This window comes from Stegostoma tigrinum, chromosome 30 (assembly GCF_030684315.1).
Source record: "Stegostoma tigrinum isolate sSteTig4 chromosome 30, sSteTig4.hap1, whole genome shotgun sequence".
NCBI lineage: Eukaryota > Metazoa > Chordata > Chondrichthyes > Orectolobiformes > Stegostomatidae > Stegostoma > Stegostoma tigrinum.
The window spans coordinates 22,131,771-22,148,701 of NC_081383.1; the positions used below are offsets into that span (position 1 = coordinate 22,131,771).

General features: G+C 40.8%; 1 protein-coding gene across 1 annotated transcript in view; it reads right to left on the reverse strand.

Moving 5' to 3' along the window:
- Positions 1–6,603: 6,603 nt before the first annotated feature.
- The window catches only part of hmg20b (high mobility group 20B), a 29,972-nt gene continuing 19,644 nt past the window's right edge, over positions 6,604–16,931 (reverse strand). The window contains exons 10-11 of the mRNA XM_048559894.2: positions 10,267–10,399; positions 6,604–7,773 (exon numbers count right to left, since the gene is read on the reverse strand). Of these exons, the coding sequence (XP_048415851.1) occupies positions 7,761–7,773; positions 10,267–10,399 (146 nt within the window). The 3' untranslated portion in view covers positions 6,604–7,760. The remainder of the gene's footprint in view (positions 7,774–10,266; positions 10,400–16,931) is intronic.

Genomic DNA, 16,931 nt, shown 5'->3' on the forward strand with positions numbered 1-16,931 from the left:
AGAGTTTTAAAGACGATGGAAAGGAAGAGCGAGCTAGAAGAGAGGAATAGTGTGGGGTAAGATTAAATAAAATTTCCTGACGTTAAGACCAAAAAGGGTGTTCAAATCAAGTCGAATTATTCCGGAAACCCCATCAGAATGCAGCATCAAGAGATAAATAAAGAGAATGATCAACTTAGCATATAAAAATACAACACAAAATAAATGGAAGAAAAGGTTATGATGGAATGTTGCTGAACTCGAGATTGAGTCTACAGGCTGTAGAGTACCGAGTGGAAAGATAAGGTAACAAAGTGTAGAGCTGGATGAACACAGCAGGCCAAGCAGCATCTTGGGAGCACAAAGGCTGACGTTTCGGGCCTAGACCCTCCACCAACGAAACGTCAGCTTTTGTGCTCCTAAGATGCTGCTTGGCCTGCTGTGTTCATCCAGCTCCACACTTTGCTATCTCGGATTCTCCAACATCTGCAGTTCCAATTATCTCGAAAAGATAAGATGTTGCTCCTGGGGCTTCGAGGGAGCGTCTCTGGAACACGAGCGGGTACGAACGGTCAGCTGCAAAATTACAAAGAACCAGAAGCTTCGGTTTGCCGAAGAGTGCAGGTGTTCCACAAACTCTGCCTCCCCAGTTTATAAGCGAGTCCCTATCTCTGGACCAGGAGGCCCAGGTTCAAGCACCACTTGCTTCAGATGTGTATAGGAAAATACCTAGGAAGGACCCCATTGAAGTAGATGAGATATTCAGTTATCTGCCGAGATCTCCGATCGGTGAACAGGTTTCAAACATCAACCTCGTCTCGTTTGTTTTTGCTGCGTGATCTGTTCTGAATTCGGATTTTCTGTATATGTAATACTTTGCCCTCTTTTTGCTCCCCACCTTCTCAAATATTTGGGCGTGACCGAAACCTTGGGAAGGTAGGCCCTGCACTGTCAGTTAATAATGGAGACTGGAATGAAAGGCCAGTAGTAGACGATTGTGAAGCGAAAAACAAATCATAAAGACGAGAGAGGAAACCGATTTGGCTATTTTCGAAGCGCCTCGGAATGACTGAAGTTGCGATACTAAGCGGCACTTTTCCTTTTGCAAGCAAGCCACCGTTAGATATCACAGCGGGTTAAATTCAGAAACAGCTCGTAGATGCAACTGTTCTCGAACTGCCTCCGGCAATATAGCGCCATTTAGGTTGTAGTACCAGATTCTTCGGACAAATGATGAGTTGCGTTACCTGAGCACTGATCTTAAAGCATTGCTAATTTAAATCAGATAAGCTAAAATAAATCTTAGCGCTGCTAATCGAATGAAGATGCAACAAAAAGAGATCATGTGGCTTTTAAAACAAGAACGTCTGATGAAGGGGCTGGAGAACGCTCCCTTTTCTATCGCAGCAACATTGCCTTGACGGTAGTATATCCGATGTCTTTTAATCTTTTTGCCTTAGTAAAAAGAAAGCTGGCATAGATGACACGTTTCGCATTCAAACCATTCACTGGTGTTTTATGGTCCTTAAATTATTGAATTAATTTACAGAAAGTCGAGTGAACCTGTTGAAGGTTATTTCATGTTTCTGCACGAACATTCTTGATTTTTTTGCAGTTATTAAATATTTACGTTGTAAAATCTTACTAGGTCTCTTCACCCTGTGGCGTTTTGCTTCCGGCATGATGACTCACCACACTGTGAATACCGGTGAATTATTGCTTAATACTGGAAACTCTGATTCACTTTCCAGGCCGTTCTTGTGCTCAGCCTGAATAGTTGATTGTAAGACAAGTACGATACTGATGCAGCAAAATGAAACTGCTGAAACACTTATTTCACAGAAGAAAATGAATCATGATTTCATCACACTTGTCAAGGAACAAAACTGTAAAGTCGCAACAGCCTCCAAAGAATCCTGTAAGTGATGCCAAAACTGCTTTGTCTGAGATACCGGTGGGGGGGAAAAAAAGCCATTTCCCATATTCAGGAAAGAGACTTTTGAAAGGCACACACCGGTTGAACCATTTTAAATCCGTAAAATATTGTAGTGGCTGTTCAGCTTCACTGCATGAGTCTTCAATCATTTATCCTGTTTGTCTTGATGATGTGTTCGAAGTTCCACGTTCTGACATGAACGCAGTGAATCATGTTTTATGTAATAACCTTTTCATTCTAGTTATGCCTGTAGACCTGCTAACGACAGTTGAATTCATACTACCACTTAGTTAATCCATTTGAAGGTACTGTACTTTGCTCTGAATTTGTTGGGACTGTAAAAGACTGACAGTGCTATATTTGTGACCCATTTATTCTGTAATTGTATCCAAGCTGACAGCACAGAACGTAAAATAGCATGCTAAAAATTCCTCTTCGGAAGTGCGCTGTGAATCTTAATCAGGAACGATGGCATTTTCTATTTGAAGACCTGCTAAAAGGGTTTGATTTATGAGTCAAAGATTCATATGATTGTGTGTGTGTGTGTGCGCGCAAGGATGGGGCAGCAAAATATCTCAGCACACAGCATGAACGTGCTATGGAAATGAAGATGACTGGGAACTGGCACCTTTCCGCGAGGAACTTAATGTGAGGCAAAATCGAAATTGCCCGTACTAACTTACTACGCTTAGTACTATGCTAACTGGTTCAGAAAACATTGGCTGAAATCCAAAAGTAAGACGATTTTCATGGCTATAGATCCTGATTCCTGGAGATCAGGAAAGTGTGGGGAAAGAATATGTCTGTAATACTGCAACATCTCCTATTGACCAGGCTTCTCAGCGTGATACGCTCCCCGCTGATGAGTGTGCGATGTCTCTCTGGGTGGTGCTCCCGCTCCCACCTACTAGTCATTTACCGCCTATCCAGCAATGCAGATCAGCTACTTCAGGGTGCCAAAGTTGTACTCACCGGGCTATCGTTCGCACCACCATCACCTTTTACAAGACTTTAGTGCAGGAAATGAAACCGCGGAAACATATGAAAACCGAAAAGAATCTGAATGCTGGAAATCAGAAATAAAAACAGATATTGCTAACACGACTGTCAGCATGTGTGCAGTCAAATCAGAGTTAATGTTTCGGGTCCAGTGACCCTTCTTCAAAATTGATATGAATCTATATTAAACGTATATGCATCTTTGCTGCAAATAATTTGCTGCAAAATATAACATTGTACGCAGAGTTTTACTGACTGACATTTTGGGTGATTTGTATTGGGGCTAACAGGGCACTTCAATCCAGGGAGAAATCCATAAGACTTCTCAGTCTTTTCAACAAATCTGCTATTTGCAATAATCAGAGCCCTTCAGTGTCCAGCTTTGACATCCCAGACAGTGCAAATACTTGTCCAGGAAGCACGCCCTCTGCAGTTGTGGAGTCATCAAATTCCTACAGCACATTCATACAACAATTCTAGGACATCCCTACAGGAGTCGCTCAGGGTAGTGTACTAGCCCAAACGTCTTCAACTGTTTCATCAATAATCTTTCCTTCAGTATAAGGTCAGAAGTGGAGATGTTTGCCAGTGATCGTTCAGTACTATTTTTGGTTCCACAGTTATCGAAGCAGTCCATGTTCAAATTCAGCAAGATCGGGACATATCCAGGCTTGGTCTGACAAGTGGCAAGTAACATTCATCCCATACAAATGCCAGGCTATGACCCTCACCAATAAGAGACAATCTAACCACCACCCCTTGATATTCAATGGTGTTACCATCACTGAATCCCCCAGTATCAACATTGACCAGAAACTCAACTGGACTCACCACAAAAGACAGTGGCCACAACAGCAGGATAGGAACTAGGAATACTGAGGTAAGTAACTCATATCCTTGACTCCCCGAAGTCTGACTACTTTTTGCAAGGCACCAGTCAGGATATGGGTGGTGGAATACTCCCCACTTGCCTGGATGGGTGCAGCTGCAACAACACTGAAGAAACTTGATACACCATCCTAGACAAAACAGGATGCTTGCTTGGCACTACATCCACTCCCTTCACCTCTAACGTTCAGCAGCTGCATGGTGTACTACTATCTATAAGATGCACTACAGAAATTCACCAAAGATCTTCAGACAACACCTTCCAAACCCACGACACTTCCATCTGAAAGGACAAGGGCAGGTACATAGGAACATGATCCACAAGTTCCCCTCCAAGCCACTCACCATTCTGACTAGGAAATAAATCACTGTTCCTTCACCATCATTGGGGAAATATCCTGGAATTCCATCCCTAAGGGCATGTGGGTCAATCTACAGCAGATGGATTGCAGCAGTTCAAAAATGGCAGTTTACCACCACCTTCTCAACGGCAACTAGGAACAGGCAATAAATGCTGGCCTGCCAGCGATGCCCACACTCCACAAATGAATTTTTTAAAAGTGACTACAGTTTTAATGCAATGCATAAGTGGTTGCTTCAAATATCTGTGATGTGAAAGGTCCTATAGTTGTTTTCTTTTATCTTTATTTCCTGTTCATTTGTCAGCCTCACAATCCTAAATGGGATCTAGCACAAAAGATTTAGGAGTGAGATATTTAAAAATAAATCCTTTGCCGAAGACAGGATATTGTAAAGAACATCAGTACATATAGTCACAATTTACCACAACATTTTTTTAAAAAAAAAATCAACCTTCATACGCTCCACAAATAAGCTCCCGAAGCTTTGCTAGAATGTTACCAAACAGCACAATCATTCCCAATTTATGGTCATGAAAAGAGATCTTCCTTATAACCTAAAAATTAATTTAAAAGGCTTTAACCTAAAAATCCTTCTGTATCCAATCCTAGACATTGATGCAGCGATCAAGTTAGCATTTAAAGGATAAATTATTGAAAGAAACAAATAAAAGCATACGGGCACAAAGTGTGCAATGGAATGGATCTAGGTCATATCTGGATATAAATATTAATACAAAATATATGATCTGAATGTCCTCTTCCCCGTTATAACTTCTACCTAATATCTTCATTTTCAAGGTCTCAATCACTAATAAGTTTCTACACACCTTTTCCCATTTTCTAGTTTTCCTCGTCACACGTTTGCCCAGTTTATTAAAACCCTATTCATTTTACACCAAGATGAATATTCTTGCTGTCAATCTCTCAATTCACTTTCAAATTCATAAGTGCCTCTCCTCTCTTCCTCCAGCAATCACAGGATCTCTATCACTGTTGACCTGTTCAAATGTTTCCAAATTTCAGATATTTCCTCTACTTCAACAATTCAGTCACACACTTGTAATCTCCGATAATTTCCAGCAGTCTTTTTTTTTTGTCCAAGTTTATTAGGACTCCAGGACAAGGCCTCTTTCTCTTTTCTCCAGAATGAACTGTCTCCTCAACTTCCTTTCACTCACCACCTCCACTCTCACTTCTAACATCAGGGAGACCGTGCTTTTTGTGACTCTAACATTTAGATCATCTGTGCAGCTGCCTTTTCCACCAATTCCATGCTCTTGACTGCCCCACTAACTCTATCACGAATTTCCTTCACTCTTCAGTTTCTCTCACTATGCTACTCTTTTCGGATTCTTCCATTATCTAGTCTACTGCATTCGCTGCTCACAATGTGGTCCCCTCTACACTGGGGAAATGAAGCGTTGACTTGGCGACCACTTTGCAGAACATCTACATTCTGCTCACAGAAAAGACCCTGACCTATCTGTTGCCTGCGACTTCAATGCAACAGCTTCCAAAAGAGGCTGCTGAAATAGTGGAAGTCATGGAACCAAATGAGTAGAAAAGGTTTCTTTTACAAAAAAAGACTTAGGAATTTTCATCCCTTTTACAAAGGGACAAAAAGACAGACTCCAAGAAAGTCATTCCTAGAACTCTTGAACCATCAAGAACTAAATTAACAATTAAATCTAAAACCAGACATTTCCATGGCAAATAGCATGCTCTTTTAACACATTTAACTGACCTCGCTTACTTAACTTACTGAAAGTACCCAAGGTGTCAAGACAGGCAGTTCTCACATTTCCCATTGCTCACCAATCTCCAAGCACCCAAATTTAACCCAGATTAAAAAGCAGGTGAAAGCAGCAAGATGACTTGTTTTAGTATGTGATCTTCCTTTCCTATAGTTAAAATTACTTTACAATACAGAACTTACTAAACATTATTCTTACCACTGATATAGGATGTCAGTATATATCCGTCAAGGTGTTATGAAAAAGGTGCTCGTAAATGATCTTATAGCACAGTTCAGTGTTTATTTTACATAAATGTAAACGTATCACAAGAACGAATAACACTAGGTCACCCAATTTATAGTTAGTAATTTTCAACTTCAAAAGGTTTAGCCTGTGTATAATGACACACAAGGCAAAGTAACAAAGTGTGGAGCCGGATGAACACAGCAGGCCAAGCAGCATCTTAGGAACACATCTTAGGTGCTCCTAAGATGCTGCTTGGTCTGCTGTGTTCATCCAGCTCCACACTGTTATCTCGGATTCTCCAGCACCTGCATTTCGCATTATCTCTGAGGCAAAGTACATGCTTACTTCTGTTTCTATATTTATCTCAGTGTCAGCAGTAACTTGACTTAATAATATTGCTGATTAGGTTGAGAGTGTTCAGAAAGAACAAGAAAAAGTGGCCACTTTAAAGTAAATGAGAACGGATGTAATGCAAATATATTTATTTGAGTACACTGATTTTACCATACAATTTTTATTAGGTTTATACGAACAGTAGTATTCAAAAAGACTTCACTAGCATAGCTCTGTTTCACAAATTTCAACCACCAGTAAAAGTCACAAAAACATGAATACATGAAAAATAATTCTATTCCTCTATCATGAATTAATTGTCAATACTCTAATGTCACCTCAAATAATTTACTGAATTAATGTAATTAAAATGTATATATTGCAGATATTAACTGGATCAATTTTGATTAGTACAGAGCACAGAAATGTTTACAATTTACAACCTATGTGTAGGTAACTTTTAAAAAAAAAAGAACTGCAGCATTTTCATACCAAGTGCAATAAAGAAATTCTATAGTGGAATTGTTTGCTCGAGGAGGCGTGTTCCCCAGGTCTTGTACTATACACATTCCCTTACATTTTATGGGATGTAATCTTAACTAATAAAATGCAATAGAATTTCTAACTCCTGACCGTATCTCAGATTCCGAACAAATTCATACAATCCAATACTTTCATTTCATGTTATTGTCCAGAATATATTACTTATATTGGTGTAAAATACTATAAATGGTTGCTGACATTTTGTGTCTAGCAATTTTTGCACCGGAAAATAATGCATTTTATTTAAAAATAGTGTTTGAAAACAATACTAAAAGATAAACAAACAGTAAGATCATTACTGCATCAAGTAAAAATGTAACGCTCAAGCCTTCGGTTGTACAAAATACCAGCAACTATTTAGAAATCAGACAGAAAATAATTCATTTAAATGTAGAACCTCCTGGCTGTGATAGCTTGAAGTCTCTGTCTTTGCACATAATTCAATTCATACACTAGTTTAGCATATATTAAAAGGTATTCAAACATTTTGAACATGCATGCAAGACGGAGCAAGACCCTTCAAATCAGAAATATCCCATTAGATTTTAGGATTATCAAAACCAGTAGATCAAATATGTGCAACAGTCATAAGGATAATAAAATGTTAACATTTTGCATAAATTTATCAACAGTCTCTGGTGGAAACTAGCTATTTTTAAAAATCCAACAAATTGCGGCCCGCCTCTGATGCAATACCATGGATATGGTTATTTTGCACTTTAACATTTCTTCCCATCTTCATAACTTATCACTGAAAGGCAAAAATTTAAGAGCATAAAAATCCCAAATCAAATTTCAAAAAAACTAAAACAATTTATTTCTACTTTATAGTTGATTTGAATTCTATGAATCAAATAACACTTTCAATCAATTTGAATTTAATTAAAACTCCAAAATATTTCAGATTTCTATTGGAGAGTTGTTGAGCACCTGCAAGCAATTTTCCATATTAAATTGCAAGTGTCAGCAATTACGTCAAGATTAGGTACGCAGTCAGGACTCCACTACTTATGTCAATTTCAGACCATTACCTCTAACTACACAGTGATTTTTTACATCACCAGCATCACTGTCTAGGCTTTGAGTGTGAGATTGCTAATTTAATTCCACAATGCAGTGTGCATATACAAAATATATATAAAATAATGCGTGGTTAAATAATTTAGAATTTTTATGGGATTTTTTCACATACAAATCTATAACTACTACATCCGTGCTCCTACAAGTGTCAGTTTTTGCGCTGAGAAGATGATTTTGTTCATTGTAGTGAGTGTATGAAAGTTCACCAAAAGGCAGAACGTTGACGTAAAATGTGCAAGTAGTAAACTGCCTTGAAAAGAGATGGAAATGTCTACAGTTGGGTGAATAAAAAGGAGAAGTTATAGTTCAGGAAGGAATTGCTTTGGTGGTGAGGACTTATGATAATAAAGATGGAAAAAGGAAGAAACAGTGAAGCTGATGATAAATTATTGGCAACAGTAGCAGAACTGCCTACAGATGGAAACATGCAGATGTGAGCAAAGGGCCAAGAAGCGATTCCAAAAATGTTACTGTTGCTCAACAGAGCCTCATGTAAATAGAATGGTAAAGCAGAGCGTTACCTGGTTTAGGAAGGAAAAGAAAACAAACATTGTGCTTTTCACCTTCTCAGGACACCCCAGTGCTTTACAGCTAATGAAGCAAAATTGTGAGCTGTGTGGTTTCAAGATGAAAATACCAGACTACAGGAAATACTGTATTATGAAAGAGGAAGAGTTTGTGTGTAAGGATTTCAATACTTCAAAATGCCACTCATGGTGAACCATAGTATATCCTGTTTTCTAACTAGTATTATCAATTTGTAATAAGCAAAGTACTGCAGTGTGTGCAAGCGATATACAAAATTTAGTGTACATTATTAATGGACACGAGTGGAATTGCACAAAGAAGGAGCTAAACCAAATGAAGTCTTGTGGAAGTAAGGGCATGCACCCATTATAAAGTCATAACGTTATTTTTCTTTTCTGTGTCTAATGTCCACAATCAAAATAGAAACTACATATTTAAACTTGTCATGCTGCAATGACATCCACTTACTAATGGCAGGAAGGCAACACCTCCATTGAGACTGTAATTACTGGCTGACAAATTCAGCTAAGATAGTTTGTACCAACATGGGGAGACAAATTAAAAATGGAAAGAAAAAAAGTTGCCTAAAACGTATGCATAGGCAACATTTAAAAAGTGTGTTAATATATACACATAACACACCTTAAGAATTGTATGATTGGGCTCAATGTGGTAGCAGGTTTTCTAATGGAACAGAAAATAAAAGAGTGACGTTCCCAGATCAGGATTCAAGTATTGAACTGAAAGACAAAAATTGCAACTGAAAAGTCATTAAGAATCAATAGGTGCTATATTTTGCGGGAACGCAAATTCTCACAGATCACTTAAAAAATGTGGTAAAAGAACATAACCACACAGGTGCAATTGTATAAAAAGGACACTAGATTCACTGCAGGTTGGAAACAATCCAAAATGCCATACAAACGGTCAGAAGAATTAAAGAGTACAAAAGACAAAATATACATGAGATTGCTTACAGTTTTGAATAACATGTCAATTTCTATAATAAAGATTTAAAATTTATATACAGACTAGGAGACCAGTTGACCTATAGCCCAAAACCTATACCCCTATATATGTGGCATAAACAGAAACATTGCAATACCGATATAACAATATATTCTTTTACAGAGTTATTTTGCACAGGACATTACACGTTCTGTTTTCCACAGGTCAACCAACTTGGTTGGAAAACACAATGTTGTTAACCTACACAATTTAGATTATAGCTAGTGGTTGGATTTATTTGTACAATTTTAATTAAACAGAAAAAAGTGTTTACTGTAAATTAGAAATACAGGGCTGAGCCAACAATTTAAATGTTACAAGGCAAATCACCCATACGGGCAACAAAAACCAAACCCATTTCTATTCTTTTTTGAGATGTACAAATGTAAACTTCCAGCTGGTGTTGCAATACAGCAAAAAAAAAAGGCTGGGAACTTGGGATGGTCATTCTCTTCCTATCCTGAAGTGAGGTCAAACATCATGTCCTAACAGAGACTTATGACTATAAATTAATCTAGCAAATATTAAAATTGAAATTTAACTATGAGCTAACCTCAATAATCACTGAAGAATTGCATTCAAAACAAGCAATTTTTCTTGAGGTGTCCAGTTATTTGTCAAACCTTACCTATCTAGCTGGTTGATGATCTCCTGCACTCTTCCAACTAATTTTTCATATTCAATGGGACTGCTCCCAATGATATTGTGGAGTTTGGCCATGTATGTATCAAGCGTTCCTTCTGTTGGTGTTTCTCCAGTACCTAGGAGCAAAAAGAAAGACTGTATTGGATGATAACAGTAACAAATTTGGACATGTAATCACAAAAATGCACTGATGTCATCGAACACTTATATTGCTCTTTTTTAAAAAAAGTTTCATGTTTAATACTAGCAAATATCAGGAATGAAATGACAAAATCTGCAATACTGGTCCAGATTTTCCAACAAGATGGTTGTCTTGCGATTGTTGACTCGTTCGTTGAGCTGGGAAGTTTATTTGTAGACGTTTCATCACCATACTAAGTAACATCACCAGTGCACCTCCGGTGAAGTGTCTGTGTTCTGTCCCGCTTACTATGTGTGGGTCTCAATTTGCTGGGATGGGTGGCATCACTTCCAGTTTTGTTTCTTAGTGAAAGATCAAAACATTGAAACACCTTACATTTACGTAAACTTATACTCCATCTGCTAATCCTCGGCCCATCTGATCAAGATCCTGTTGCCCCTTTAGATAACCTTCTTCACTGTTCACTATACCACCAAATTTGGTGTCTTCTGCAAACCATTCCTTACATATGCAAATCCTAATCATTTACGTAAGTAGGTGACCGAAAGATCCCATTGCCATTTTGAAACGTACTTAAGTGTTTAAGATAAGTTTGCAGTTGAGCTGCAGGCTGGTGAGGGAGAGGTGAGGTTGTCAAGTTGTGGATGATTATTTAGGATAAGCAGGAGGCTAGGTTGACGGAAATACGGGGGAGCTTTGGAGATGCATCTGGCCAGGGTGAAGTAATGTCTGAGGCAAAAGGTGAGGTATTGGGTCAAAAGATGTCTGGTGAGTCACAGTTGTACAGCATGGAAACAGATCCTTTGGTCCAACTTGTCCATGCTGACCAGATATCTGAAATTATTCTCGCCCCATTTGCCAGCATTTGGCCCAAATCCCTCCAAACCCGTTTTATTCATATACCCACTCCGATGTCTTTTAAATGTTGCAATTGTGCCAGCCTCCACCACATCCTCTGGCAGGTCATTCCATGTACGCACTATCTTCTATGTGGAAAATGTTGCTCCTCAGGTCCCATTTAAATCTTCTCCCCCTCTTCTTAAACCTACAGGTTTGAGTCAGTGTTCAGTTTAATAATTACCCAGGTATAGGAGGACTAAAAAGTGCTCTGATCAATTTAGGATAACTGGTCAGCATGGATGAGATGTACTGAAGGGTCTGTTTCCATGCTGTACAGCTCTATCACTCTTTGAATACAACTGAAAAAGGAGGTGTCATTAGTAATGGAAGCATGTTCCTTGCTCTTGTCATTGTGACCACCTAGAATTATCTCACTGGTTTAGGTGAGAATATTACTAGTCAGAAAATTTTCAGGGAGAACTCCTGTTAAGAGAAGTTTTTTTTTGTCTAAATAGGATGGAAATTTCCATATCTTGTCAGAAAATCTAGGCATTGTTGATGAAACTAAATCTGAATGATGGGTGTAATGCCATCTAAAATAAAATTTGAGCAGAAAAACAAAAGCCAATTTACACGTCTGGCAAGATAATAAAGTGTGAAGCTGGATGAATACAGCAGGCCAAGCAGCATCTCAGGAGCATAAAAGCCGATGTTTCAGGCCTAGACCCATCAGAGATGGGGATGGGGTGAGGGTTCTGAAATAAACAGGGAGAGAGGGGGAGGCGGACCGAAGATGGAGAGAAAAGAAGATAGGTGGAGAGGAGAGCATAGGTGGGGAGGTAGGGAGGGGATAGGTCAGTCCAGGGAAGACGGACAGGTCAAGGAGGTGGGATGAGGTTAGTAGATAGGAAATGGAGGTGCGGCTTGAGGTGAGAGGAAGGGATGGGTGAGAGGAAGAACAGGTTAGGGAGGCAGAAACAGGCTGGGCTGGTTTTGGGATGTGGTGGGGGAAGGGCAGATTTTGAAGCTGGTGAGGTCCACATTGATCCCATTGGGCTGCAGGGTTGCTAAGCAGAATAGGAGTTGCTCCTCCTGCAACCTTCGGGTGGCATCATTGTGGCACTGTAGGACGCCCATGATGGACATGTCGTCTGAGGAATGGGAGGGGGAGTTAAAATGGTTCGCGACTGGGAGGTGCAGTTGTTTATTGCGAACCGAGCGGAGGTGTTCTGCAAAGCGGTCCCCAAGCCTCCGCTTGGTTTCCCCAATGTAGAGGAAGCCACACCGTGTACAATGGCTGATGTGCAGGTGAACATCTGCTTAATATGCAAAGTCATCTTGGGGCCTGGGATAGGGGTGAGGGAGGAGGTATGGGGGCAAGTGTAGCACTTCCTGCGGTTGCAGTGGAAGGTGCCGGGTGTGGTGGGGTTGGAGGGCAGTGTGGAGCGAATAAGGGAGTCACGGAGAGAGTGGTCTCTCCGGAAAGCAGACAAGGGTGGGGATGGAAAAATAGCTTGGGTGGTGGGGTCGGATTGTAGACGGCGGAAGTGTCGGAGGATGATGCGTTGTATCCGGAGGTTGGTGAGGTGGTGTGTGAGAACGAGGGGGAATCCTCTTTGGTCGGTTGTGGCAGGGGCGGGGTGTGAGGGATGTGTTGCGGGAAATACGGGAGACGCGGTCAAGGGTGTTCTCGACCACTGTGGGGGGTAAGTTGCGGTCCTTGAAGAATTTGGACATCTGGGACGTGCGGGAGTGGAATGCCTCATTCTGGGAGCAGATGCGGTGGAGACGGAGGAATTGGGAATAGGGGATGGAATTTTTGCAGGAGGGTGGGTGGGAGGTGTATTCTAGGTAGCTGTGGGAGTCGGTGGGCTTGAAATGGACATCAGTTACAAGCTGGTTGCCTGAGATGGAGACTGAGGAAGGTGAGGGAAGTGTTGGAGATGGCCCAGGTGAACTTGAGGTTGGGGTGGAAGGTGTTGGTGAAGTGGATGAACTGTTCAAGCTCCTCTAGGGAGCAAGAGGCGGCGCCAATACAGTCATCAATGTAACGGAGGAAGAGGTGGGGTTTGCGGCCTGTGTAGGTGCGGAAGAGGGACTGTTCCACGTAACCTACAAAGAGGCAGGCATAGCTGGGGCCCATGGCCACCCCCTCTGTCTGTAGGAAGTGGGAGGAATCGAAAGAGAAGTTGTTGAGGGTGAGGACAGGTTCGGCTAGGCGGATGAGGGTGTCGGTGGAGGGGGACTGGTCGGGCCTGCGGGACAGGAAGAAGCGGAGGGCCTTGAGGCCATCTGCATGCGGAATACAGGTGTATAGGGACTGGACATCCATGGTGAAAATGAGGTGTTGGGGGCCTGTTTGGCCTGCTGTGTTCATCCAGCTTCACACTTTATTATCTTGGATTCTCCAGCATCTGCAGTTCCCGTTATCTCTCTTACACTACTGACAATATACTTTGCCAAAATTCCAGTGAACACCAAATCACAGAGACAATACACTACTCGAGTTGTGGGCAGCACATTGGTTAGTACTGCTGCCTCACAACACCAGAGACCCAGGTTCGATGCCAACCTTGGACGACTGTCTGTTTGGAGTTTGCACATTCTCCTGGTGTCTTTGTGGGTTTCCACCCGGTACTCCAGTTTTCCCCCCACCATCCAAACTTGTGCAGGTTAGTTGGACTGGCCATGCTAAATTGACGTACTGTTCAGCGATGTGTAGATTAGGTGTGTCAGCCATGGGAATGAAAGTTTAGAGGGAAAGAGTAGGGGGGTGGGTCTGGGTGGGATGATCTTTGAAGTGCCAGCATGGACTTGTTGGGCTGGAAGGCCTGTTTTCACACTGTAGGAATTCCATAATAAAAAATCTGTGCAATTGCAGGTTAGGTTAGGGTTGGATAAGCAAATTCCTGCAATGTTTTCTTTTACACAAGATGAAAGTAGACCTTTAATTGATATCTTTAAAGTAATAAAAAGGAGACTGACCATCTGACAGATAATTTGTAATCAAGAGAGTGGGAAAGAATCAAGAGTCTTGCACAGAAGTTGCACTGATACAGAACTAGGTCAGATGCTATGTTTTTCTAAGATGGCCACAGAATTTGGAACTGGCTTCTGGATCACACACAGAATGCAGATTTGTTACAAACATGTATAAAAGTGAGTAGCACAAAATGCAGCTGGGATACACACAGATATGCTTCATGCTCGATTGGTCTCCCAGGATTCTTTTGATCTCTTGCTGGCTATTTGTGATGAAAAGATTTCAGATTTTTAAGCATTCCTAAACTGACCCTGGGTTCTAATTTATGTTTGAATTGGATGTTTATCATGGTCCCAGAAAATTAAGTGGCTACTGTTGGGGGAGTTACAGGATTTATGATGCTCATAAGAACAAGGAACAGATGTAGGCAATTCAGCCCCTCAAGTCTGTTCTGCAATTCAATATGATCATAGTTGCTCTCATCTCAGCCTCATCTCCACTTTCCTGTCCACTCTCCAGAACCTTCAACCCAGTACTAAATTAAAAATGTGTCTGTTTCCTCCTTAAATTTATTCAAAGTGCCAGCATGCAACACACTGGGGTAGTGATTTCCACAGATTCACGACCCTTTGAGAGAAGTAATTTCCCCTCGTTTGTTTTCACAGGCTGCTCCTTATCCTGAATTATGACCTCTCATTCTACATCGTCCTCTCTTGGTCACTCCTATTCAACATCTTACATACTCAAATACATTTCCTTTCATTCTTTTTTGTCTTTATGCCATCTTTAATTTCCTTGCTTGACCATGAATGTTTTGTGCCTCTTGTACAACCTTTCTTCCTCTCAAATATATTTGGATTGGGAGGAATGGAGTATCTCCTTAAACATCTGTCACTGTTCATCAACTACGCTACCTTATTGCTCAGTCCACTGGGGCCAAATCTGTCCTCATGCCTACAGAAATACCTTTGTTAGATCCAGAACACTCGTATGGATCTCCAGTTTCTCACCCTCAAACTGAATTAGAAATTCTAGCATGCTAATGACCACTTTTCCCCAGAGGACTGTTTACTATGAAGAGATCATTATTTAATGCCACCTCATAACACAAAACTAAAATCTACAACTGGCTGCTCTCTGGTTGGTTCCCTAAAGTATTACTCCAAGAAACAAATCTCTAATCATTCAGTGAACTCTGTCTCAAGGATATCCTTGTCAAACTGATTAACTCACTTATATGCATATGAATAACCAACGACGATTATTGCCATACCTTTTCTTAAAAGACCCCAATACTTGCTGGTTTATAATATGCCCCACTGAGAAACTACAGAATACAACTTTCCCTTGCTTTATCTTACTTGCATCTGGATTGATTCCATGTCTTGATCTCCAGTGCCTATATCATTTCTCACTACAGCGCTGAGGTCTCCCCTTCATTAACAAACCTACACCACCTCCTATGTCTTGCTGCCTGGCGTTCTGAAACACCAAGTACCCTTGAATAGTCAATTCCCAAACCTGCTGTGTTGTAATCACGTCTTAGTAACTGCCATCAAATCATGCCCATGTGTGTCTATTCGCACCATTAACTCATTTCATTTTATTCTGATAAAAAGCTGTTAAGTTTGTTTTATTATCACATTTTCCTACTCCTTTATGATCCTTTGGTGCGAGATGACATTCACAGATTCAGTTCATTTCTTTTATTGTCTAGTAACAACCAGCCTCATTGCTAACCTGTGCTCCTACCTTCTCCTTGGGCATTTGATTTTCTAATTTTCCTGAAGCTGAACCACCACCTCCAGTATTTAATTTATAGCCCTATCTATAGTCTTTGTTACGTCTCTTGCCAGGACTCTGGTCCCAGCATGAATAAGGTGGAGCCCATCCCATCGAAACAGCTTCCTCCTTCCCTAGTACTGGTCCCAATGTCCTATGAATTCAAACCCATTTCTCCCACATCAATGTTTCAGTCACACATTTAAATCTTTAATCTTACTGACTCTGTGCCAATTAGCCCGTGGCTCAGGTAGTAATCTGGAGCTTACTACTTTTGGATTCTGCTTTCAATTTAGCCCCCAGTTGCTCACATTCACTCAGCAAAACCCCTTTCCTTGTTCTACCTGTATTGTTGGTACCTACATGGACTATTACAACTGGATCTTTCCTCTCCCATTCTAAGTTCCTCTGCAGCCCAAAGGAGACATCCTGGAACCAGGCACCAGGTAGAGAACACAGCCTTTGAGACTCTCCAACTGGCCACAGAGAACAGTTTATATGCCACTAACTGTACTACCCAAGATTAGCACTAATTTCTCTTTTCTTCTCTAGTTGATGGTGCCCTGTACAACTGCGCTACAGTCAATTTACTCATCTTATCTGTAAACCCCGCTCTCATCCACTCAAGAAAAAACATAAAGATTGTAAACCTGTTGGATAAGGACAAGAGCGGAGGCTCCTGCAACACAACCTGCTGCATCTCTCTACATGCCTCACTCAGTCATAACCTCCTGTCCCTGACCACTGGCCAGATTCAAGGTAGTTACTCATGTGTCATACTATCCAAAGCTCACACTTCGATTCATCAATTCGGAGTGGGAGGTCCTTGAGCAAGCAATGAGCTCAGGGTTTTCCTATGATGTTACTGTTTATTTCACACTATGGTGAGCTCCTCTCCCTT